At 36.2% G+C, this 24,521-nt stretch overlaps 1 protein-coding gene across 1 annotated transcript; it reads right to left on the bottom strand.

Moving 5' to 3' along the window:
• Window positions 1–89: 89 nt before the first annotated feature.
• On the bottom strand, window positions 90–23,239 carry POLN (polymerase (DNA directed) nu; the record flags this gene model as incomplete). Its single annotated transcript, XM_009703950.1, has 10 exons — window positions 23,110–23,239; window positions 19,537–19,598; window positions 15,851–16,336; window positions 15,115–15,305; window positions 13,186–13,298; window positions 9,703–9,860; window positions 2,861–2,929; window positions 1,297–1,357; window positions 1,024–1,088; window positions 90–198 (listed from the first exon to the last, which is right to left on the bottom strand). Coding segments are annotated over exons 1-10 (1,444 nt in total), but the record flags the coding sequence as incomplete, so codon positions are not given.
• Window positions 23,240–24,521: the final 1,282 nt, after the last annotated feature.

Below are 24,521 nucleotides of genomic sequence, written 5' to 3'. Positions count from 1 at the left end.
AAAAAAAAGTGTTCTGAAGTTGTAAGGACAATTTTACATGCTTTATAATTCTTCTGTATCAGTAAAAATTTACAGAACTTACAACTTACATAATAACAGTAGTATAAATACTACCTCTCTGAGTTGACTACTGCTGGTCAAAAGGAATCGTTCTCCAGCAACTTGATGAGCTTCCTGTTCAAGCTCTTTGAGTCGCAACTACAAATCAATACATCAGAATTACTCTGTTTACGTTGTTACTTTCTTCATTATCTGCTACTTCCTAGGTTAACAAGTATATTGGACTTCTATTTTAAAATAGGGTACTTGATAATGTCTAATCATTGCCAGCTATCAACATTTGGTTTAGTAGATTGCTTATATACTCTTTAATCTATATTTCTTCATGATCTGGGAAAGGGGATTTACTGTAGTAAAAAGTATCAAAATTTGTGGGAAAATAATTTAGATTACTGAAGACTATAGAGATCTGTGAGAAGCAGAGCTATGCCAATTATTCTGGTAAATTAATAATCTGTCAGACCACTATGATTATCTAGTCAGATTTTATGCTACAAAATAGGATTCTCCTGTAGCTATTTTTATCAATGGGGAAATGGCAAACTTGGAACTCTCAGAACGCTTAAGTTGTAAAGACTGTTTTATTTACAAAGTGAGATAGAAATACGTATCACTTCTCAGGAAGATGGTCACTGCTAACTGTAGGTTCAGAAAGAATCATTACAATTTTTACTCTACAACACATAACCCAAAAGGACCTGTGCATTTTGCAAAGCAATCTCAGTTCTGGCGCAAGGCTAATGAAGCAAGCGTCTCTTTTTTACTTGCCTAAACATGGAAGTATCCTAAAATGTAAATATCATTAGTTATATTTATAATAATAAAAATACTGGAACCTCCAAACTGTCAGGTAAAATGTGACAAAACAAAAAGATTCCTCCTTTTTTTAATCAGTTATTCTCAGTAAAAGCAGAAAGACAATGCTATACACTTTCCAAAAGAAAAAATAAAGACAAAATTTACCCCCAGAATTTCTGATGTTTTCTTCAGTTCTTGTTTGTTCACATGTATTTTGTGTGTTTCCATCACTGTAAATACAATTATAGGCTGAGAACACTTACAATTGACAATTTTGATCTTACATGTTTCTTAGACTATAAAATGAAAACTCAAACTCACACAGCTGTTATGACGCTAAGATAACATCAAGTATTCTGAGGTAAAACATTCTACTTTACATAGTCAGCAGCTGCGTGAAAATAGTGAAGATTCATATTCTGAACTGAACTTTCATACCTGCCAGAATTTTGATAAGTGGAAGCTCTAATGTGCAAAATAATTTCCACAAACCTTGAACCTGTAAAGCAAGATACAAATAAATTCTTCAGCATCAGCTAATTTTAATCTTAAAACATATAGTAGTGTCATTGTGTGGATCTATTTCCCAGTAAGCAGTATTTCACTTTCTGTATAACCCCTTTTTACATGACAACACTTTGTGGAATGAAATACTACTTAGTGTGAATAATAGTATCTAAATACTGTAGCCCATTATCACTTCATTTTGTGTGTGGTAGTAGTAATACATTTTGTAATAGTAACCATTTTGTACAGGAATAGTAATACAGAAATATACATACCTAATTTTTCCAAACGGTTTATTTTTAGAGGAAGATCCATTATAATAGCTATACAGTTATCCCTTTTTCTTTATTCACTTGAACAATTAAACAACCATTCAGAATTCGTAACTTTATTTTCATTAGGAAGAAAATAAAAGATTCTAAGGTTATGTACCCAATTTAGTTACAAAGAACAGGAATTCTGTTTTTCTGTAACCACTGAAGGAATCGGACAGCAACACTTATCTAAAAACTCCTCCTGTAGGCTGGCTTTCAGCGTTTCTGTGCCTTTGGTATTTCTGTGCCTTTGGTGTTTCCCTGTTGCCTTCCTTCACAGATTGCTTCACCATACTGCTGGGCCACTTAGATATCCAGAGGAATATGGCTCCATCAATCAATGGTCTAAGCCCTACACTTGCTACCATGAATTTCAAGGAAAACTCCTAGGATTCTATGATGTACCTTCTACCAGAACCTGAGCATATCCCTAAATTCTGACTTTTCCAGGTATATGATTACAGGGAGAAAATAAACACACACACAAAGAAAATCAACACTAAAAGACTTCTTGAGATGCATTCTGAACTGCAATAAGGGCTAAAATAGAGTAAAATAGTTCCCTTGGAAGGGACCTACAACCATCACCTAGTCCAACTGCCTGGGTATTTCAGGGCTGACCAAAAGTTAAAGCATGTTGTTAAGGGCATTGTCCAAATACCTCAAACACTGACAGGCTTGGGGCATTGACCACCTCTCTAGGAAGCCTGCTCCAGTGTTGGACCAGTGTTTGGATAATACTGCCTAGAGCAAAAGATACACTGAGAGTTTTTGTACCCAAGGATTACATCAAAAAACCACAGCTACACTCCGTTTTAATTCTGTTAATACTTTTTAGACTGTTTAACACAGCTTTAAAATATCAAAAGAAAAGTTACAATATTCTGAACATTTCCTGTTCTTAGAATCTTCATTTAAATATTTAGTTAACTGTTGCAGAGGAAAAGTTTCTTCTAAAGATTAACCTTGAGACTAACCATTTCCTCTTTCTGGAAAAAATGGCAAATTTGATGGGCAGCTTCATTTTAAATGTTGACCAGCAGTGTAAACCAGTAAGGACTGAAGCCTTCTATTTAACTCGAGTAGAGTTTCTGATTTGAATGAGAAGCACATCACTAACTCTAATTCATGATAATACCTCCAAAGTTATATCTGAGTAACTACTTTTTTTTATATCTTACCTGTAAGTCACGAGTAAGGTCCATCATTACTTTATAAAGCTTCTCCAAGCTCACACCTAAGTTTTGATACTGATATAAATAAATTTAAAAAAAAAATGGTTTAATGCTAACATAACAATATTTAGAGTATTATCTATTTTTAAAGGGATTAAACTATACATTTTTCATTATGTCTCCTGCTATATTTAACATTTTAGTAATGTTCTTAGATCTCTGATAAACACAGTTCTTGAACAGAGCAGTATAGATCATGAATATTCAAGGTTTTACCTGTTCCTTTATTTATGTTTTGCACCTACCAAGTATGGAGAAATAGTATCACTACAACTGCCTTTGACACTGAAGTCACAATTCTATTACTACTTGTAAAATGAGGAAAAATTCCTTGCAACTTTCTTTCTCCTAGCATTACTGCCGCTCTTCTGTGACTGAACCATTCACTTCTTTCCCTTCTTTTCCAGAGGTGTTCGGCACAGAGCCATGTCCCCTCATTCAGTCGGCTAGAACACCATTTTGAAATGCATGCAGACACTGAGAATATGACTGTTAGCTCCAAGAACCTGATCACTAAAAATAAACTTAATGTCAAACTATTATATTTGTTTATCAGGCTAATACACAAAATGTAAACAACGAAGTGCTGCTTTTCATTACTAAATTCCTGTGAGGAAAGACAGGGAATGTGAAAAATGCTGCAGACACAGATTTTTCTTTCCTGCAGCCTGTATCTTCAATGATGGCTGAACAATCCAAACTATGGAATAAATTTACATCCAAGCCTTTAAGTGCAAAAGCACTAGCATTGTCCCCTAAAATTCCTGGGCCACAACTCATAGAACCTAGGACAGCATTCCAGGGGACTAAAGTTATGCACTTGCCTGACCACATACTCTTCCCCAAGAATCACACACTGGTCTGTGACAGTGAAATTAAACTAAGGGTTATTTGTGTAAAAAGAAGCATTCACTCTGTGTTGATAAATGCTTCTGAGGATATAGCTGAAATATTGGGGCAACTTCTCCACAATACTTTAAGACAGACATTAAGTAATGTCAGATAGGCTAAAGAAGAAGATCAAAAATAATAGCAAATTTAGAAAACATGACCTACAGAAAAAGAGATTAATCAGGTTTATTTAGTTTACAAGAATAAGTTGAAGGAGGAGAACATAACAGTTTTTATAAAGAGAATCATATATCAATTATTTTCAGGTACACTACGTGTAGAACAATCAGCTTAACCTGCAGACTACAAAACTTTTCCATGAAGTTAAACTAGCATCTCTAAGGGACAGTACACGTTTTGATTGCTTCAAAAACATGTTAGACATTTTCTTGTTAATCTCTAGATTGCAGGCTTCATTGCCAACCACATTAAAAAAAAAAAAAAAGGTTTCAACCATATCTCCTCCTAAGTTTCATCAAATGACTCACAGTTATACTACCGCAGGATTTGCTAAATAGTACCGCAGGATTTGCCAAATAGTACTATTGCACTCACTTCATCCACTGCCTTCATAATAATTTAGAAAACTATTAGTATAGTGCCCTTCAGTCTTTCCATCTCCATCTTCAATAACCACAAATTTTTCCACATCCTCCTTACAAAGCAGCTGTTCCATTCTCTGACCTTTTAGGAGCCCACTGTGCCTTTCTTGAAATGCACAGACCAAAACTGCACAGTCTTGAACGCATGGGTGCACCAAGGTTTTCTATGGCAAAAAAAAAAAATCATGTCCTTTCCTTGTTCTCAATACCTTTCCTTATGGTGCCTATATTTTGTTGGCTTTTTGGCTGCTGCTACACATTCAATCAATAATGATTCCAAGATCTCTGTAAATTGAAACTACTCTGCATGCACTACTTTCAATTTATGCTCACTTCATTTAGTGAGATCCTCTAGACTTCCACATCCTGAGCTCAGGTTCTGACTATCCAAAAAGGTAGATGTGAGATTTTTTTCACATAAGGCACTATTTTAATAAGAGTATTTAAGACTCCTAAGAAAGAATCTAGTATAGGTCTGGTTTTATGTAATAAATGGGAAGGAAAAAAGGAAAAAAATCCCTGAAAGGAAAGACGGAGGAGAGGATTCTGACAGGGAAAATCTGCATTAAATCCCCTAAGAATATGGAATTTTGAGCAAGTACAGAAATCCAGAAAGCAAGATAATTATCCCAGACACAGTGCAGTACTGACTGCCAGATCCTGTCCATGACAGTTTTGGGGGGAAAAAAAACAAACACAAATCAATAGCAGGTAGAACTGCAGGATACCTAAGCTTAGTATTTTATGTTTGACAATATGAGTGTAATGTACATCACATGGAGGACTCATCAGAGCAGAAATTAATTTTGAGGTCGATAGAATCCTAACCCTTCAGAAGATAATCTGGTAACACTCACTGTTGCTTCCCCAATAGCCACGTTGCTGGAGACTGACCTAGATTTGGCTAGATTCTTGGTGAACAGGGCATCCCAAGATCATTTCTGCTAAATTAATATACATAGGCAGAGTTGAAAATAAATTTAAAATCTGATTCCCAAGTGAATTACATCTTTCTATCAAGAATAGTAAAAAAGTGTTTGTTTGTTTTTTTTTAAATAATATATTGACAGGAAATCAAATGGCCATGAAATCACATGGAAAGCTTCTCAATTGAAAAAGCTCCGAGAGGGTTCCTTGGGCATCCTGTAAGCAATCTACCTTCACATTTATCATTCACCCTATGCATATTTTAAAGGAATCCTAATTATTCTGTGCTGACTGTATTATTTATTCCTGCCTTGGAGCTGATGGAACACTAAGAGGGGCTTTCATGCTATGAGCTGCAGAAGTCTGTCTCTCCTTTACAGACCTGTAGCAATTCTACAGGTTTCTTACCATCTCATGAAATACCTCCAGTTGGGAGAAAAAAAATCTTCTCCAAAAGAAATATATTCTGCTTTCTCCACTCAAACTGAGCAAGAAAGTGTTTTCCTTACCAGAGTAAGGTCTCAGAAATCATGCTACCAAATCTGACTTTGTTGCCCATTTCAGAGTTTCATGGTTTTTATTTGATATATTCAGAATTTTTCTTTTGGTCCTTCTGTAATGAGAAGGAAAGAAAAGAACATTTCTACTTGTAATCAGATTTATACTCTCCTCCAAGATTGCATAGAAAATTAAGACAATGCTTCTGCTTGAATTAAACATTCAATATTTTGTAAAGAACAAACAAGATTCTATCATCCGGAAGAGCATAAGAAATGTAACTAGATGTAACATCACTCTACCAAACTGGATGTCATTAAGCTATGAGTTACAGACTAAAACAGAAAGATTGCCACTGAAATTGTTTCTAAGAATATTTTCTTAAGAACAGGCCTGATGTCAGAATACTATGGTCCTCCAGGGCTTTTAATCTGTCCAGCCAGAACAGTAGTTCTTTTGAAGCAAAAGCCAGGTAAGAATAATCAAAATGGTTGGGAAATCTTCAAAATCCTTCCTAAAGGAGGGTCTATATAGTCTAAACAGATCTCCAAATCAAGGATTTTTCTAAAATAAAAAAAATAAATTAAATTCTTATCAGAATTAATGGATGGGTGAGGATCTTCCTCTCTCTTCAGGGAGGTAAGGACCCTTCAGAGTTTGTGAGAAGATATCTTCTGGATACATTTTTCCATCTGAACAGGGTCTTTTGGAGGAACTGCTCCCTGAGCTAGATGCCATTATCTCCTCCTTGTCTTCAGGATGACTCTCAGAACCTCCTGGTTTTGTTTCTAGGGAGTGAGGATAGGCATGGACTAAGACACTAGTACATCTAAACACTTGATCCTGTGCCCTCACAGCACGAGAGTCAACTGTAAATCAGGTAAACACAAGCCACCCTCCAAACAGAGTATAAAATCTGCCCTGCACACAAAACTCACAATTTTGGCCTACTGTTTGCAAAACAGCCCCAGTATTTGAAGAAAAACAGAAGTTTGGAACCAAAGCATTACAGCAGATGCAGACTGACAAAAGCAATGCTTCACCCATTATTTGATCCAAACAGAATGCAGAAGGAATCCAAATTACTTGTCGCTGCTCAAACACAACAGAACCAGAACTGACTCAAAATTAGTTTATATTAGGATAAATTAGAACACATTATTGCTACAGAGGCATGCATTCTGGTACGCAGCTGGGGAAGAACCATCATGGGAACTTTATCATACTGGTCCAACTAATTTTTAAGAGAAACTAAGTGCCAAGCATTGCAGAGCATTGGAGACACTTATTAGTTACAAGAAGTTATGTTTCATGTTCAAAACAGAATTACCCAAGTTTTGGGGTAATTTTTGCAGCAGACACATTTTCCTATCACATACCATAAAACAAAGGGGCACTAGTATTGCAATCATTCAGAACACGCTTAAGCCTGGACTGTAGTTGTTTTTATCTTGAAATGACCATATGACTCAAGGTAAGAGCACATAAAACTAAACAGATTCTATGTAAATTGACGTCTGTTAGTGGGAAGCATGTCCCAGCAAAGATCCAGTAGCAAGAAAGAGTTAAAATGGCCTAATGAATTCCACTGACAGCCCATGCGCATTCCGCATCTGCTCAAGGGTTATTAGTCTATCCAAATTCAGCATTGTTTGTGTTGGTCATTTGTGAGTAGACAGGACAACTACTGTACAGGCTTCCCCTTGGCTGACAGCAGCCTTGAAGACTGCAAGACTGAGAAGCGGTAGGCCCTTGAAGGTAAGATGCAGAGGGCTCTCTTCAAAGTTTAAATATCTAGATCCACTTGTGGTCATCCTTGTTTTATAACAGTCTAGTCCTGTCAGTGAGGACTTCTCTCTACCCCCAACAGATTAATTCCAGTAGGTCCATATTCCAGTGAAAAGCCATCAACTTCTCTCCCCAAAACCTTGTCCACACCCACTGGTTCTGGAACAAATGAGCTGTCTGTGAAATATTATGCTTTCAGCAACAGACAGCTTACTTGATCCTATTATAGAGGTGGAAGTAAGCCCAATGACAGGCTTCAACTGACACCAAGATTCCTCATCAGCAAATGCAGCGATACCAAGAGTAGTATGATGTTTAACACCTGTTTCAGCAGAGGTTTCAAGGTATATGGACTATGACCTCTTCTACTGAGCCTTTTGGCACAGCATCAAATATATAGACAAGCAGCAATAGCACATATTCTGTGCTAGAGAGGTGTGTGGGTGAGTAGCCGGCTACAGAGTAAAATAGTAGTCATTCCAATTACTATGTGGGTGGACAAGACTAGCACAATACAGAGGGAGATTAACTGAAGTAGTGGGGCACAAGACATGATGTATCGCCTGGCATGGGTCCCTCTGAAAGTACAGACAACTGTTAGGAACCTACCAGTAAAGCCAGAGCAAGAAGGCTGAAGAGATAAATCTGGCAAAGAGCTAGGATTCACAGGAAGAACAGGGACTCACTGAGCAGAGAAGCCAAAAAGAAAGTGGGACAGTCCAGGGAACAAATTAACTGCATAAGGAATGGGGAGGGAAATAATCATAGGATGTTAGAGGGTGGCACTAACTGGGACTTGGGTGAACGAGTCAGCATAAAGGCACTGGAGATGGGGCAAGGAAACAAACGAGACCTAAAGTAGTGCAGGAAGGAAGTAAGACTTCAATATTTAACTCAGAGCTGGGAATCAGGATGACAAAGTTGAGAAATTATGACTAAGAATAGATGTGATATATGAAGAACAAAAGACTGAGTCAAGCTAAGGAAAGAGACAAGATTAAGGATGCTGACTCATAGGAGGGGAGATCACATACAGAAATAACCAACAAGTTTATAGCTTCTGTCTGTTTGCCTGTCCATTCTTCATTCCCGACACTAAAAGCTTAATTCATGAAGTGCCTTCTGAACAACTGCAGTTTACAGTTAGTGTTTTAAAGCAAACTGGCTCTGGTTTTTTCAGAAATGTCTATACTGATGCGTATGTGCTAATACAACTGACCTCTGTCCTTCCTCTAAGCCCACTTGACATATATGGATTTGTATCCTAGAAGCCCTATAATCATGTTACAATACTTGTGTCTGAACAAAAAAGGCCTCTGAAAAGTGAAAGGTTTCAAAAAAACATCATTTAGGTTGCTGTATGTCTATTTTTATCATTAAAACAACCTCTGAAGGCTAATATGTCCAGAGTAGATCACCATAGCCCAAAATACAAATACCAAAACTTTATAACATTCAGTAAGTTTCAACAGACAGTAAGACATTTCTATAGTGCTGGAAATCACTTCTTGAGAAGTTCATAATGCATTCTCTCTTACTGAGAATAAAAATTCACAGGTTTTCATACACACGCTTGAAGGTTCATATTTGACTCCCTACTGGTCCTCAGCCTATGATGTGGTGTCTTTACCAGCTGTGAAATTCAGCAAAATTGCTAATAACAATTAACTAAATACATGCTACAAGTTCACAGGAATTAGAGAATAAGGCATTAAACATTTTGGAAACAAAAGCTAGAAACTAATTTGCAAGGAGGTGGAAAAAAAAAAGATCAGATTATACATTAATTAATATTGTTACTGAACTTCATGGTTTTGAGGGAGAATTTTACAGCAGTTCCTAGAGAATATGATCCCATCCTGGTAGAATGCAGTGAACCCTTCCCTTCTCCCCTTTCTTTAATTAGAACTAGATTAAAATTAAAATCAGATTTCCAACAAGTAGTATTAATTTAGTAATTTTCTTCCATCAGAAAAGCATTATCTGTCATTTTTTTGCAATATTTTGTAAGCAAAAGCAATTTTTTCATAATTTCCTTCCCCTTTTAATCCAACAACAAACAATTTAAAACAAACTACTTACTGATGCATTTCTCAAAGTGCCTGTATCTGTATTTACTGTTTCCATAGAAAAAGGCTTTTCAAAATACTTCTGTATTAAACATTCAAAAGAGGGAACTGTGTCGCTGGGGTTTATCAGCCATGCTGCAATCCTTGGATCTAACACAACAGTCTCGGCAACTACAAAAGTAAGTTATTTCTGACAGTCAAAATATTTACATTACCTCCCATACCAAGAAATACCTCTAAAGTTTTGCCCATCTTTCCTGTAGACACACATCATAAGTAGACAAGCATTTACACTATGAAAATGTTAAATGTTGAAATTGCAGCTGTAATAAATGGTCAATATCATGACTACACAGGAGTAAGTTCAATATTGAATATTTTTTAAGAGGGTTTTTTTGTGGGTTAAGGGGTTTGTTTGTTGTTGTTCCCCTTTTTTTTTCCCCAAGTTTTAAAGTGTAAGTAAACCTTTGGTTCTTAAGATTGAGTGTAAAAGCCTCTCTTGTCACTGAATAATTTGAAAGTGAAGTTTTTCTTCTGAGTGTCTCCCTCTAGTACAGTTTTGTTGATGCTACTAACCAGATGGATATCCACAAAATAGCTATTGGGGATGAGGGGAGAGAAGATTTATTCCCTAGCAATCAGATTTCTGAGATCTTTAATGTATATATGAATTCACATATGGGTGAACAAAGCATTGTTCCCAAAAATCAGAACATTTCGTTCTATAGGATCATATGTGCTTACAGTGCACTTTCTCTCATGTTCACATAGATACATAAGATGGAGCAAGTCTAGTGCTGTTTCAGTTCCCTTTTTACTACAATCTCAACATATGTTGGTCGGGCTCCTCTCCCCAGCAATAGGACAAGAGGAAATGGTCTCAACTTGCGCCAGGGGAGGTTCAGGCTAGACATTAGGAAGAACTACTTCACTGTAAGAGTCGTTAAGCATTGGAACAGGCTGCCCAGGGAGGTGGTGGAGTCACCATCCCTGGAGGCGTTCAAAAAACGTTTAGATGTGGTGCTTCAAGACATGGTTTAGTGGGCATAGTGGCATTGGGTATACGGTTGGACTTGATGATCTTTGAGGTCTCTTCCAACCATAACGATTCTATGATTCTATGTACTGTAGTACTACAAAGAAGAGAGAGAAGCTATTAACTAGAATGCTTTGTGATATTTTTGAAGTATCCTTTTCAGTAACTCCTAAGTAAGTTCAAATGACAGCCTACAGGTACATTTATAGAAAACTCCATGCTACACAGCCTTACAGACTCACTTATCTGGAAGCAAACTTTAATGTCCATAATGCAAGTTACAGCTGCAGGACTCTTCTAAAGAGAATGAGGCCTGTTTACATCCACTGATACAACTGTTGCTGAAAAGAACTTCACGTGGCTGCTCAGCAGCTGTTAGAGAACGAGACATCTTGCTCCTGAATCAGCCTGAGCTCTGCTGGAGCGGCCAGATAACTGAAGGATACTTCATCTGCATGGTCTCATACCAGGATTTTACGTAGCTCACTACCCTTTTCTGTGAACACAAACAGCTATTCACCTCAAAAGCTAATATGCTAAAGAACAGCCTCAGAAATTGTCTCAAGGATACCCTTCTGATAGTGCTACTGAGAGTCTTTCTGTGATTGGAAGGACAGTTTCAGCCTTGCAATTGTGCAGCTTAAGAAACTATGTCAAACTCTGCATCCACTCCAAAACCAAACTTTTGATGTGTTCATGGGATTTCCACTGCTCTTTCAGCAGAAAGTAATCCCTACTGGAATTAAATGAAACTTTGACAACTGTAACAGATAGATTTGCCATGAACTCAAACGATGCATTGTGAAGAGGCAGATGAAGCAACTCTGCCTCACTGGAGGGCAGGAACACTCGGCAGCTGGTGGCTGTTGGAAAATGTCCAGAGGCTGCAGGAAGGCTCTGCCTAGTTAGATGCTGGACATTCACAAACTCATGTGAAGACTGCATGAAATAAGCATTGATTTTTCTAATAACAACATCTTACCAAGGATACATGGAAGAAGAGAATTCTGTTACCAAATAGTCTCTGAGATACCTCAAAGATCATTTTCTCATATCTCTATTTAAAATGAGCACAAGAGAGTCTTCAGCTGAAAAAGGATAAAGAATCAAACCCTCCAATCATCCATCCCTTCCTTCCCAACTAATATTTTCACCAAAGGTAAGGGTAGCAGTAACGAGTTATAACTACCAATTCAGTCTTGGAAAAAGGATGACACCTTCAAGGTGAGGAGGAGGCACACATGGAACTGAGACAGAGCAAAGCTGAAAGGATTGAGGCAACACCAGGGTCAAGCTGGGATGAAGTGAAAAGTCTGTGTTAATAAAAGCATACTTTCCTAAAGATTGTGAAATGGTACTCAAGTCCTCCATCTACTCTGAAACCTTAGTGAATCCCAATGGCAAAGCATGCCATATTTTACTAGTCAGGGCTAATGTATCTGTATGCATTCCACTGGTTAGTACATTAGTTAGAGAACAAGTGCAAACCTTCAACTGATTGCAGTCAATATGACACAGACAGAAATTTCAGTGTTTGCTTCATTTACAAAGATGGAATTTTTTACCTTCAAAAAGGCAGGGGTCTTGTGTTTAGAATTTTTTTACCATAGCAGAAATAATGTGTGAGGAAGTATCAAAGTTTTTAAAAACCTACACAAGAATTCTTTTGGATACTACAAACTTCAGATTCAAATCCTATGCATCAGATAGGATCTAACCTAGATCTAGTATTTCCTGTGTGTAGAGACTATAAAACGGTCACTAGTGCCAGTACCATCACGATGTTTCTTCCACTTCCCATTCCCAGGGCTAAGTGTCTTTTCTGTAAATCTTCACACCAGATTCTAAATCATTATCAGTTTACTGTGATTTACTGATGAAACTTTTCAGATGCTGAACACAAAACAAAGACTCTCCATAGAGAGAGTCCTTCCTGAAAGGCCACACTTATTTCTATAATTCACTCAGCAGTAATCTGATATAGAACCAAGAAAAAAAAAAACACATTATATTTACACCCTCTATCTTCTATTTTTAGTTGCTTTTAAATCCATTCAAGAGAGTCTTATTTGTTCCTGTCAAAAAAACAAGGATCGATTCAAGTGATTCCTAATTCTGACAACTATGAGCACCTCTGGAATTTATTTTAGCCTCTCCTGTTGAGCAAAGAAAGTTTTTCTAGGGAACATGAAACATGAAGCAGTTTGACTTTTTCAGCTACAGTCAGGACTGTGTTGAGAGCTTTTGTTTCCACTGGAAGCTATCCTTAAATTGTTCAATTATTTGATTCCCACTCTGAGAAGACAGGCATCATCTTGACATGCCAAGCCTTTGGTCTCCACCTCCCCCAAGAACGGTCTTCTTTTCCATGGTACTAAAACTCTGTTTTCCAATATATTACTTGACAACCAATCTAGTTACTTCTACGTCTAGTGATTCTAACAGAAATTAGGTTGTTACCTTGTTTCCAGCTAATTTCATTGTCATAAACTTGAAGTAGAGTCCTCAGGAAATCTTTTGCATTGAAGCAAATAATCGGAACTTTGCATTGTAGCATTTGAAACAACACTTGCCTGCACAGAAGTAGTTCATTAACACATACTATATTGCTACTAGATTTAGTAAATCTATTTACTTTATATATTTAATTAGCACCTAATACTGAACAGTTAACATAAGACATTTCTTTTTTCCTCTAAGAACAGGATACTGTATTTGAATATTAAATTCTCAATTCAGTAATACCTGAAGGTTCATTCCATGATAAATTAAACATCCTAGCAAATATGCCTTATCGTGTATTCATAAAGAAAACTAATCCTTATTTGACACTCAAAATTAAACGCAACCTTAATCCGAAACAGCAACTGGCATCCCTGTAATACTTTAATATACCTAAATAAGATCACAGAAGCTTCTGAGTTAGTGTAGTATTGTAAAATCATGATTTAAAAGTTACTAGACAATCTAAATTGCCATAATTGCCTAGTGTTAATATGCTATTTAAATCCAGAATGCTTCATCTTTGTCACATTTTTCAATTCCTTTTGAAAACTTCTATAGTTCCCACATCCATGCTATTTTAAATAATTTTACCAATTATATATATTAGCATATAGATTTATTAATTATTTCTGTCTTTTTTGTAAGTTCTATTTTGGGTAATATAGTAAAATAATTTCTTATAGAGCTTTCAAGTGTATTTATCTTTGGTGGTATGAAACCACAGCACCAAGTTTTTGGACATATTAGAAATTGTGTAGGTCATAAGGTATTATTGTCTGCAGTGTAGATCCACTATTAAACAACTGCACCATTCTTACAACAAATAATTACCTATAGGTTTCATCTAAATGCTAATACACTTCTTCAACTTGTTTATTATTGAATTTTTACTGTTCCTATGTACATGCTTTATTGATGTTATTCTCAATTCAGAACAAGCTACACTCAAACTAACAAGAAGTTATTAAACTAGCTGTCATACAACTCCACTATTACAGCTGGAGAAGTGCAGGTCAGTGAAGTGATTTGTTTCAAGTCACAGTGGCGCAGTGGCAGAGATGCAACTAATGACCAAGTCCAATACCTTGAAAATGAATGCTTTGTAATTTAATAACCCAAATTCAGCAGTTTACAATAAAACAGTTATTACTGAAAGTCATAAAATATTCTAATGAAGTTTTAATGTGACTATTGTATCTAAGACTCGGATTCAGTTCCCAATTCTCCCTTTATGGGATACTATTTCAAAGTTAATAGTAGGACTAAAAATGGAATTCTTTATACTAACTGGAAGTTTAAAACATAAACCAACTTTTTTTTAAATTTAGTCCAATTATTAAACAGATACATAAAGCACTTACTTTAAAAAAATCACCTTGTAATTTTGATGTATTATTATTACTGAATATTAGGAAAGTTTCATTCAGGATCTCAAAAGCCATTAAAAAAGCCTATTGTACTCAAAAAATTCAAAATATTAGCAGAGCTCAAAAAGGATGTTTACCATAATAACATCCATCAAAAATGTACTAGATAAGAAATGCAGTTCAGGAAATGGAAGATAATAAACCTGGATGAATCATATTTTTTGGTGCCATATAGCTGTAAACTGTTCACAAAGAATTTCTAAGTGAATGTAAACAGCTCCTACCAGAATCCCAACCTAGTTCTGCAGGGCTGCACTTAGTGATATGTTGAGCCCAAAGGAACAGTCTATTCTTACTCAGTTTATATCAGCCCAGGCTTCACACAAAACTAATACAGCCAATATGAAATTCAATGAGCTTGACGTGTAAGGAGATTAATCCCGCTCCATGTAATCAACATCACTGTTGCTAAAAGCATATGTAAAGTAAACCAGTATATTTTCCTACATACTCTCACCATGCAAATTTCTTGTGAGCCTGTTGTTCTTGTTCCCAAGGAGATGACCATTCAGTTTCTAAATAAATTAATTTATCATTTTCATTAGCAGCATTCCAAGTAGAGTCATCTGAAGAGTAACTGGGAGGGCAAGGATGATCAGTCTGACTCTTCACTAACACAGTAACTCCTTTTACCAATGAGGTTAAGACCTGTTAAGTATAATTACAATAGTGTTTCCTCTGACAGATTTTATGCAATCCTATAAAGAACATTTCCCAAATATACTGCAATACGAAACTCATTACATATACTAGAGTCATTGCATACAGCATTGACACAGTAGAGGAGCATGCAAATATTTCAGCCTTGAAACAAAAATCCACAGTGACAGACATAGTAAAAAGCAGGAAAAAAATATTCTAAATCAAAGTGTCTCACTTTAAGTATATAAATGCTTGTTTAGCCCAAGGAGTTTCTTTGGGTCTTTTTTGTTGTTGTTTCTTTGGTTTGTTTGTTTGTTGGGTTTTTTGTTTGTTGGGTTTTTTGTTTTTTTAAGTTTTACTTGGTAACTAAAAGTAAAATGTCATCAGAAGTATTAAGGTTTGCCTTATTTTACATTTATATTTTCGTAAGCAATAATACACAAAACTGGTCCAGATCCTAAGCTCCCAAAGAACATGGTTTTGTGTTTATCAGTCACATGCACAGTTCAAATGGTTCTACAAGACCGACTCTAAACACCTCAATCACTAACCTGCTCTGAGTTGAGCTGTGAAGAACCATCCTGAAATATCATAGTAGTTACAAAAGCCACTGCCTGTTCTATAGTAGCAAGCAATTCTCTTTTTTCTTCACATCCCAAACTCCTGATATCACAAGGATAATTTTTAGAGGACTCTGTTCGTCCAGAAGTACACTTGTCTCTTTCATGTGAAGAGGTGTAGGTCTTTAGAGGTAATCTTCTTGTCTTCTCTGCACCACATGTAAACACATCTTGCTTTCTTTTAAGGGCAGTAGCTATATTCTTTTCACCATCCTTCAGGTTTTTTGCTTCTACTGAAAGATTTCTTTCTCGATATCCCCGTGTTGGCAAATCTAAATCCTGGAAATAGCTCACTATTTTGGTATCTTGACAGCAAATCATTTCATTGATACACACTGTTCTGACTATCTGACTAGCAGTACTTTTTTCAGGGCTGGCAGATGTTTTTGACAAGGTAAATGTGGAATCATGAGTCTCCTGGAAAAATTGGAAATTTTTAAGTGAACCAATTATTCAGCTTATTAGGAGAAATAAAATAATTTATATAAGCATTGAAGGAAGTGACATTCTATGAAAAAAAACGCTGATACTAACAAAACAGTCGCTCTAGGGGAACCACATTACATAAACCAAAATTCAAGTATTTATCAGTAAAGATTGGTTTGTTGATTTATATTGCTTACATCCAAAACCACTACTGTTTTTTTAATCTAATATTAATCCAACACTAAAAATGGCAAATTAACACCTGTAAGATGCATCTAGTCCTGTAGCCTGTCTTCCACAGTGACTAGGTTATTAGTGACCTTTGTCTGAAGAGGCCATTCATCTCCATCTTTAGCTTCAATATTCAGAGCTTCTTTCATGACAGCTTAGTTTATTAAAGAACTTTTGGCAAGGGACCATAATGACTGCTTTGGAAATTCAAGTACACCAAGTCAACTGGATTTCCACCAATTTCTTCAAACAACTTACAGGATTGTAAGACATAACAAAAATATATATGAAAGTCGCACTGAAGAAGCATTATCAGGTGTATGAGTAAGTATTATATTCTGTTCTATTTAATCCACTATGCCCAAAACAGCTTTCCTACTCCAGATAGTCCCGGGATCCAAGCAAGAAGTTGCACGCTGATGTACGATTCTACTCCTTCATCCTTGATTTCCTTCAGAATTTCCTTGGTATGCTACTGGTCCTAGTATTTTCTGACTGGTTATTTTGCTACTTTTTTCTACAACCTCTTCAGCTGAGATAGATCATCTGTCTTCATTTCATAAACAAGGACTCTGGAATGGCAACTGGCTACCTTTCCAAGATTTCCCAACAGAAAGGTCTGTTTAACTATTTACAGATATAGAGAGTTGTATCTTCCCTCAATACTCCTCTTACGCCTTGATCATCAACAGGTCTTACAGGAGCCGGCAAGCTTTCAACTCCTGAGGTATTTGAAAAAATGATGTATTACTAGTGATGCATTTGCAAGCCATTTCTCAAAGTTTATTTGGACTATACTATTGTATATTTACATTTAACTTACTCAAATGAGGCAATTATAAAAGAATACAAATTATGGTAAGTTCAGCTTTTTGCATGATATTTGTTAGTAGTCTCCTTCATATTGTTGCCTAGCCATATTTCTTTTTCCTGGACAGATTTTAGTATTCATTTTAAATCTCCCAATATTCTGTTTTGAATAAATCCCTACACTACCTACAAATGTTTTGGGTTTGGATGGGAAATTCCATGTATTTTCTTTTAAAAGCTCCTTCATTTTTATGCAATTTCCTTTTTTGAAATGAAGCATTCCTGTAGTGATATATCTATCTTTTAATGCCTCAGAAAGATTATATTCCCTGTCAGAGTACCTTTCAGTAGAAGGATTTTGAACCTGATCTCACACAATCAAATAAAAACGTTTCTCTTGTGAGTTCTCTAACCATTCCACAAAGCAGTTGTCTCCTAATTTTCAGTCTCAGCATCATGCATATGTATCCTATACTTTTCCACTGAAAAGTCACTGAAGCCTTTCATAATTACTGTATTTTCTGCTCTTGTAGCACAGTCAGTCTCCTTCAGTACCTCTGCTAACATTACCATTCCAGAAATTAAGGTCTTCTCACTTCAAAAGAACCACAAGTCACTGCTGTGCAGGGCTCCCATCCCCTCCTCAAGACAACAATTTTCACTGATCAAAGGATATCATCTATCTCTATTCAATCTGTATTGATTGAGCAAGCCAGAATGACAAAGCCAGTATTTTTTTTTCATCTAGCTTTGCAGTATTCCTCAACCCATTTCCCGTATTCCCAAACCTCAGAACCACAGAGTCAAAAGACGAAAAAGGCTTAGACTGCTTGAGATCATACTTCACAAGATCAACTCTACAGCAAAAGTACAATTAACAGGTTCTAAGTGAATAGAAAAAGGGACTAATTAAGCTTCTGCTACTACCAAAATTAATAGTGGTTGTTCTGAACAAAGACAAATTAATTGGACTTAGGCAATGCTAATCAAAAAGTGGACAGTATAAAAAGTTACCGTAAGTGGAAAAATAGTACCACAGAAGGATCAAATGTTTAAGAGCCTTAGAAATACAACTAATTCACTCAATTGTATTCTCCAGTCAAATTGCAAATAGTTTTATTGTTTAACACAGTAGAATTTGAATTAGGACACAAGTAATTATAGAATCAGGAATAAGCAATTCTCTTTCAAAGGTTCAAAAAAAGAACAAAGGATTTTAATTATCAAGTCAGAATAATACAGCTGGAACTACAATTAGCCAGAGAGAAGCAGCAGCTTCCAGGAAGAACTTATCTTCTACTAGAAATAATGACATGGATGGTAGTAGAGAAAACAATCCCCAGGATGTAGTGTCATCATTTATGCAGATGTAGGAAAATTTCACTAGATGCAGTGAGTCAAAATTAGCACCTCATCATCACAAAAAGGGGTTCCACTACTATCCATGTGCACCTACAGCTGCACATCCATCTACGAGCCAATTTAATTTGTAGGAAACTATGCCACCCCACAAAAGAAACCAGTTTTCTGCATCTTAAGCAACATGAATGGACTTGCTGAAGTGTGCAACATGCATCAGAGTCAGAGTAAGGAAGGCTGTGAAATTTGCAGCTGGGACAGTACACTTGCAGTATCTGCAACACATCCATCAACTCAATGGATCTTACAATCACAGCTTGAGTTGGGGCTGCTGCAATTATCCATTCCCATCCTTGCACTGGCACTCACTGGCATGCACATTAAACCAAATTCAGAGAGATGATTAAACCAAAATTTTAACTTCCTATTACAAAGTAATTTTTCATATGATTCAGCTCACTTTATGATTATGTGCTAGTGATTGTTCAGTGACAGAGGTCTGAGAACATTTTTAAACCCTGGTAACTATCTAAATGCAGCAACCTCATTTATTTCTGATCAATCTGTCACGAAATACTAACTTCCTGTAAAAAGAATAACAGAAGTGGGGCCAAGACTCTCATAGGTAAATAGATGTCAAGTGCAAAATAAGACAGAGGAAAGTTACCTGAACTATAAACATATGCAATATATTCTGATAAAGTTTGTTATGAAAAAGCCAGTCTATAACAACTTCAAACCTGTTATAAAAAGACTGCTTTTAGTGGTCTTCAATCTCACAATATGCTTGCCTTTTCATTTTTCAGATATGCATCCTTATCACCTAGTTTATTTTCCTTTGTCTTCTCCATACCTTTAAAAAAAGAACAGGAAACATTTTACAATACAAGTGAATCTGACAGCAGTGTGTATACTTAGGTTACATATAGTGTTACATTACTGACACTTTTACCAAACCTAAAATAATTGCAAGAAAATTTTCCACAACAACCATTTTCCTCAAATTAATATCATTCATGCTTAAAAGGGCCCTGCAGGTTCCTAGATATGCATATGCAAAAGCATGCTCCGTCGCCATTAAGAAAAAATTAATTCAAATTTGCTACAAAGCAGACAAACACTTTCCATGGTATTCAGAAGAGGCATTACTCTAATACCATAAATATGCATATTTCCTTCTTTCAAGAAAACATATTGCATCTTGGTCAAAGTAAAGCTAGGGGCAAGAAGGAAAAAAAAATGTACAAAACCCAAATTCTACACACACTTCACACGGTTTAACTATTTTCTTGGAATTAGGCAATATTATTCCACAGTAATTTTCTTCAGTAAAAAACTATTTGCATTTGCATATACGCTTAGCATATCATGCCCTACAGAGAACTGAACATGCTTCATCTGCAGAGGATAATTTTTTCACGTTGTTCATCCTTGTGATAGAACAGGTATTGTAAGACCAGACAAGAACAGAGAGCAAGAATTCAGATCTATCAAATTGACAGAAAGGTAAGGTAACGACTAGCACCACAAGAAGCAAGATGGTGGTCAGTGCTGGGTCTAAGACAGAGCCCTGTGCCACAGCGCAGCCGTTAGTCTGGGCCCAGCACTGAACTACCAGTGATATTTAGCCTACAGCACTGAAAGCAGACAGATGCTGTAGTTAAGGAAGGCTTTGTAAATGCACCTCAGGACTCTGCACCATGCTGGATGAAACAGTTAGGCCATGCCCTCTCTTTTCTGCCCTCAATGCTGCCCAGTAGCCCCAAGGAGGAGAAGTGAAGACTGAAAAAGAACAAGGGGCAACAGGCTAGCAGTAATTACAATCTCAGTAGGTACAGGAAGAGGAACAGGGAAAAATAGAACTCCATTGAAGTGCGGGTCTCTCCAGAGTTTGCAATTAGTTAGCATTCCACTATCTCTAGATTCTTCTACTGCCCAGCCAAAAGACACCTCATGGGAAAAATACATATTTTGTCCCCTTCTAGCTCCTGGTCCATACCAAGTACAATGCTCCACTGCTGTTTTCAGCTACGAAATTTGCGTTACCAGCAGTAAGACACTTTCTGAATCTAATGTGCTCATGACCAATGTCAAACAAAGCGTAAGGTGATCTATTTCTATTTACTGAAATGGTTTTTAAAAAATTTTGTCTAGGCAAATCAGGACCCTAGACTTAAAATACTAAAAAAAAAAAAAGGTATTTTCAAACACTAACTAGCTTAGTCTCCAGAAGAAACTAAGCTTATTACTTTAGACTGTTACATGCAGGTTCATGTTGGTGTATGTGTATAATCAGTTATTTATCTCCAGCTCAGACTTCTAACCTGAGATGTTAGAATAGTGAATATGGGCATAGCTGTATTTGGAGCTTCAAACGTTTTAGGTTTGGTTTTCTTAACACTTTCTACAACAATAAAATTAATTTAAGAATGATAGTAACCGAGTTTACATTCAGTGTTTTCAATTGTTTCACAGCTAGATACTTTTCCTTGACAAATTCACCTTCCAGAGAAGATGATGACGATTACGTTTCTCTCCTTTAGCACACAGCATTCAGTATGACAGGTACGTAATCAGCTATGCAACCTCAAATCTCTGGTTTATGAAAACGTATCGCCAGATGGCAGTAGAAACCCATCCTTGCCTTCAAACTCCTTAAGGCTCGATGGAACCATTACAAGCTCTACTGCCAAGATAACCACAGAATTTCACCCGCTAGATCCACATTGCAGATATTTGTCCTGTTTGAACCCAGTATTTACCTTCTAAAGACAAACAGTTTTTCCAGTAAGTAGAATTTAATCTTTAAAGATCTATCAATAAAATACAGTTCAATACCAACTAACATGACAGTTTGGGGTGTTTTTTTAATTATTTTTTAAGGGAGGCAAACTTTTTCTTCTCTCCAGATCCACACTGATCAGCTAAAGTTCTGTATACAGGCAATTTCCTAAAAGCAATTCAAGTAAGTTTGTCCTTAAGCCTGTACACTAAAAACAATCACAAGTAATTACTACATGGAAAACAAGAGCAAGAAACACTAGTCATGGGACCTGCCGCCACTAAATGCCACTAAATGCTTATACTGTTCTTTCACTCCCCAGTAAGGATTTAGCAGCACTACAAAGAAGACTGCAAGCTCATCTGGCTAAAGATAGCAGACACCTTCATGGTGTTTTTTTTGAAAAAAAGAGAATCTGTAATTTTACAGCTTGATAGAGAACGACTGGATCAAGAGCGGACAACATAACACGGTATCAATATCGCACTGCACAAAGAGTTCCCGAGTCCAAGACAAAAAACATGACACAGGAATATCAAGGAAGGGAAAACAACAAGGTAGCAAGAGAAGTAGAATGGCAACTAAACTGAGGCAGAAAGAGATCTGATTTTCTTTAAATTTGAGTTTTGGTCCAAATGTATCATTTTAAAATGAACCTATCCCATACTTCTTCAAATGTGATCACTGCAGCACACCAAGGAACTACCACCCTTTTCACTGCTATACCAGGCTCCACTGATCCAATACTTTACTACTGAAAGAGCCTGAACTGTGATCTACATAAAACTGAGGCTGCAACAAACACCATGTACACAAGAACAAATACTAGATTTAAATCCTATTGACCAGATAATGTTCCAAGATCTAGTTCTCAGGAGAAAAGAGAGAACTGAAATTGAGCTAAACTCTCAATTTCTATCTGCTTCTTTCCAGAGTTACAAGACTGTCAGACTATAAAATGCACAGAAATTGAGAACAAAAATTCCATCTTGCAAAACCTCCCTAGCATCCACAACATTCCGAGTAAGATTTGCTCAACAGTCAAAGATCTGCTGAGGCACTTTTAACATTACCTAATTTGCTCTACCACTGGGACTTTTGTTCACTCTTCCCCCTAGAATTTCACAAGGAGTGAGCTGTCAATGAACATGTGTTTAAAGGACAGACATGAGTCTGGAGAGTTCACAGTCCTTCTGACAAGTTCCCAATACCTCTAGCGATCTTTAAATATCTAGTCAAGTTAACATATACATTTAATTTACAGTATTAGCTAATTAACAGCTTGAAATTTTCATCTACTTCTACACCACATAGCAGGAACAGGAAGGAAAAAAACCCACACAATCATTGAGGGTACTGGTAATATCCTGGTTCCTTCCATTCGCATAACATTATTTAATCAGGAAAGTCTCAGCAAATGTCACAGTTACAGCTTAATTCCTTTTCTAAATCTGGAATTTAACTCTCACCTTTTTTTTTTTCCTTTTAAATAGGGACTAGAAGTTTGATATTGTTTTGTTTGTTTGGGTTTCAATTTTTGAACTGAAAATAGAAACACTTCAATAGGCTAAGATTTACTCACTCTGGTTATTTTTTCTGCTAGTCTGAACTTCTACAGGAACAGACTGCAAAGCAGTCATAATCCTCTGAGCGATCTCAGATAAAGGCACTTTAGAAATCTCACATCCTATATATGATGTGTACCGTTCCATTTTTAAGATTAAACCTAAACACAGAACACACAAATTACGCATTATCAGGGTCACAGAACAATGCACACTTAAATTCTGCTGAAATTAAAGACGAAATGTAGTGAACTTGTTCAGCCATTCATTCTCCTCAGTAGAAAATGGCATTTCCTCCCTGACATGCCTATCAGTTATGTATTGTAAATAAAAATGAGCAAATTGTAATCATTTACTACTAAAGATTATCAGTAGTACACTAATTGGTAAATTAGTAACTTTGGAATAGTGTTTTAATACACTGATAAAAAAATTAAACAGCCTTATTAAGTACAGCTAACTTCTAATTTAAAAAAATTGAAAAATAAAACAGGAATTATCATTTCTGTCTGAAATACTTCCTCCCTCATCAACAACTTTAGACTAGTCTATATCTAGTATATGCATACATTTACTGTTATTGATGCTCAGATTTTATCAAGGAAAAAAGCCAAACCAAAAAACCTTGTAACTGTCTGCCAAATTAGAGACAATACAAAATGAAAGAAACAAGTATTACTATCATGATATACAAACATTAGTGACGTTTTGTTTCAGAAAATATTTATCATAAATGACCTCTATTTCTTAAACTTTGTATAACTGATGTACTCAAGTACTATTAAATATCAATGACTTTAAAACTACTACTACAGTTTATTTGCCAATTTAAGAAACGGGTCAGCAACGTCTAAAATCTCTACAAGCTTTGACCACGGCTATTGCTGTTCTAAATTTTATCCTTCTTTGAAAAGCAGTAGCTTTTCTAGTTGACCTGTAGCCATATTCTACAACATATACAAAGTACTTGGAAAGTCCTTAGATACAACACATATGGGAGAATTAGAAACAACGGTGTCCATACTGATGACTTCTTGTCTTTACAGTTAGACCAGAACAATGCATAAAACGTAGCACAAACAAGATAAATATCCAACATTTTCAAAATACTTAAAGGATTCAAGCTGTACAAGTCAATCGCCCTACCAAAACCTGCTGTTCAGTAAATTATTCCTATACAAGCTAGTAACTGGAGTCCTGTTACTCTGGTCTTCTCCGTCTAAACCCAGCACCTAAGTAGACTGTCAAGTTCAACTGTCAAGCAAACAATATTTCCTCTGCTTACATGGAAATATTTTTCTTAGCTCAAGACCATAGGCAGATTGCAAGTTTGAATATTTGCAAGCACCAACATTTGTATCCAGATTCAGAGGAAGATCCTTCAGGCTGCATTAGTATTGGTTAGATCTATCTAGCTCAAATTTTATAG

This window comes from Cariama cristata, unplaced genomic scaffold (assembly GCF_000690535.1).
Source record: "Cariama cristata isolate BGI_N322 unplaced genomic scaffold, ASM69053v1 scaffold16327, whole genome shotgun sequence".
Classification (NCBI taxonomy): domain Eukaryota; kingdom Metazoa; phylum Chordata; class Aves; order Cariamiformes; family Cariamidae; genus Cariama; species Cariama cristata.
This window is presented reverse-complemented; position numbering and strand designations above follow the sequence as displayed.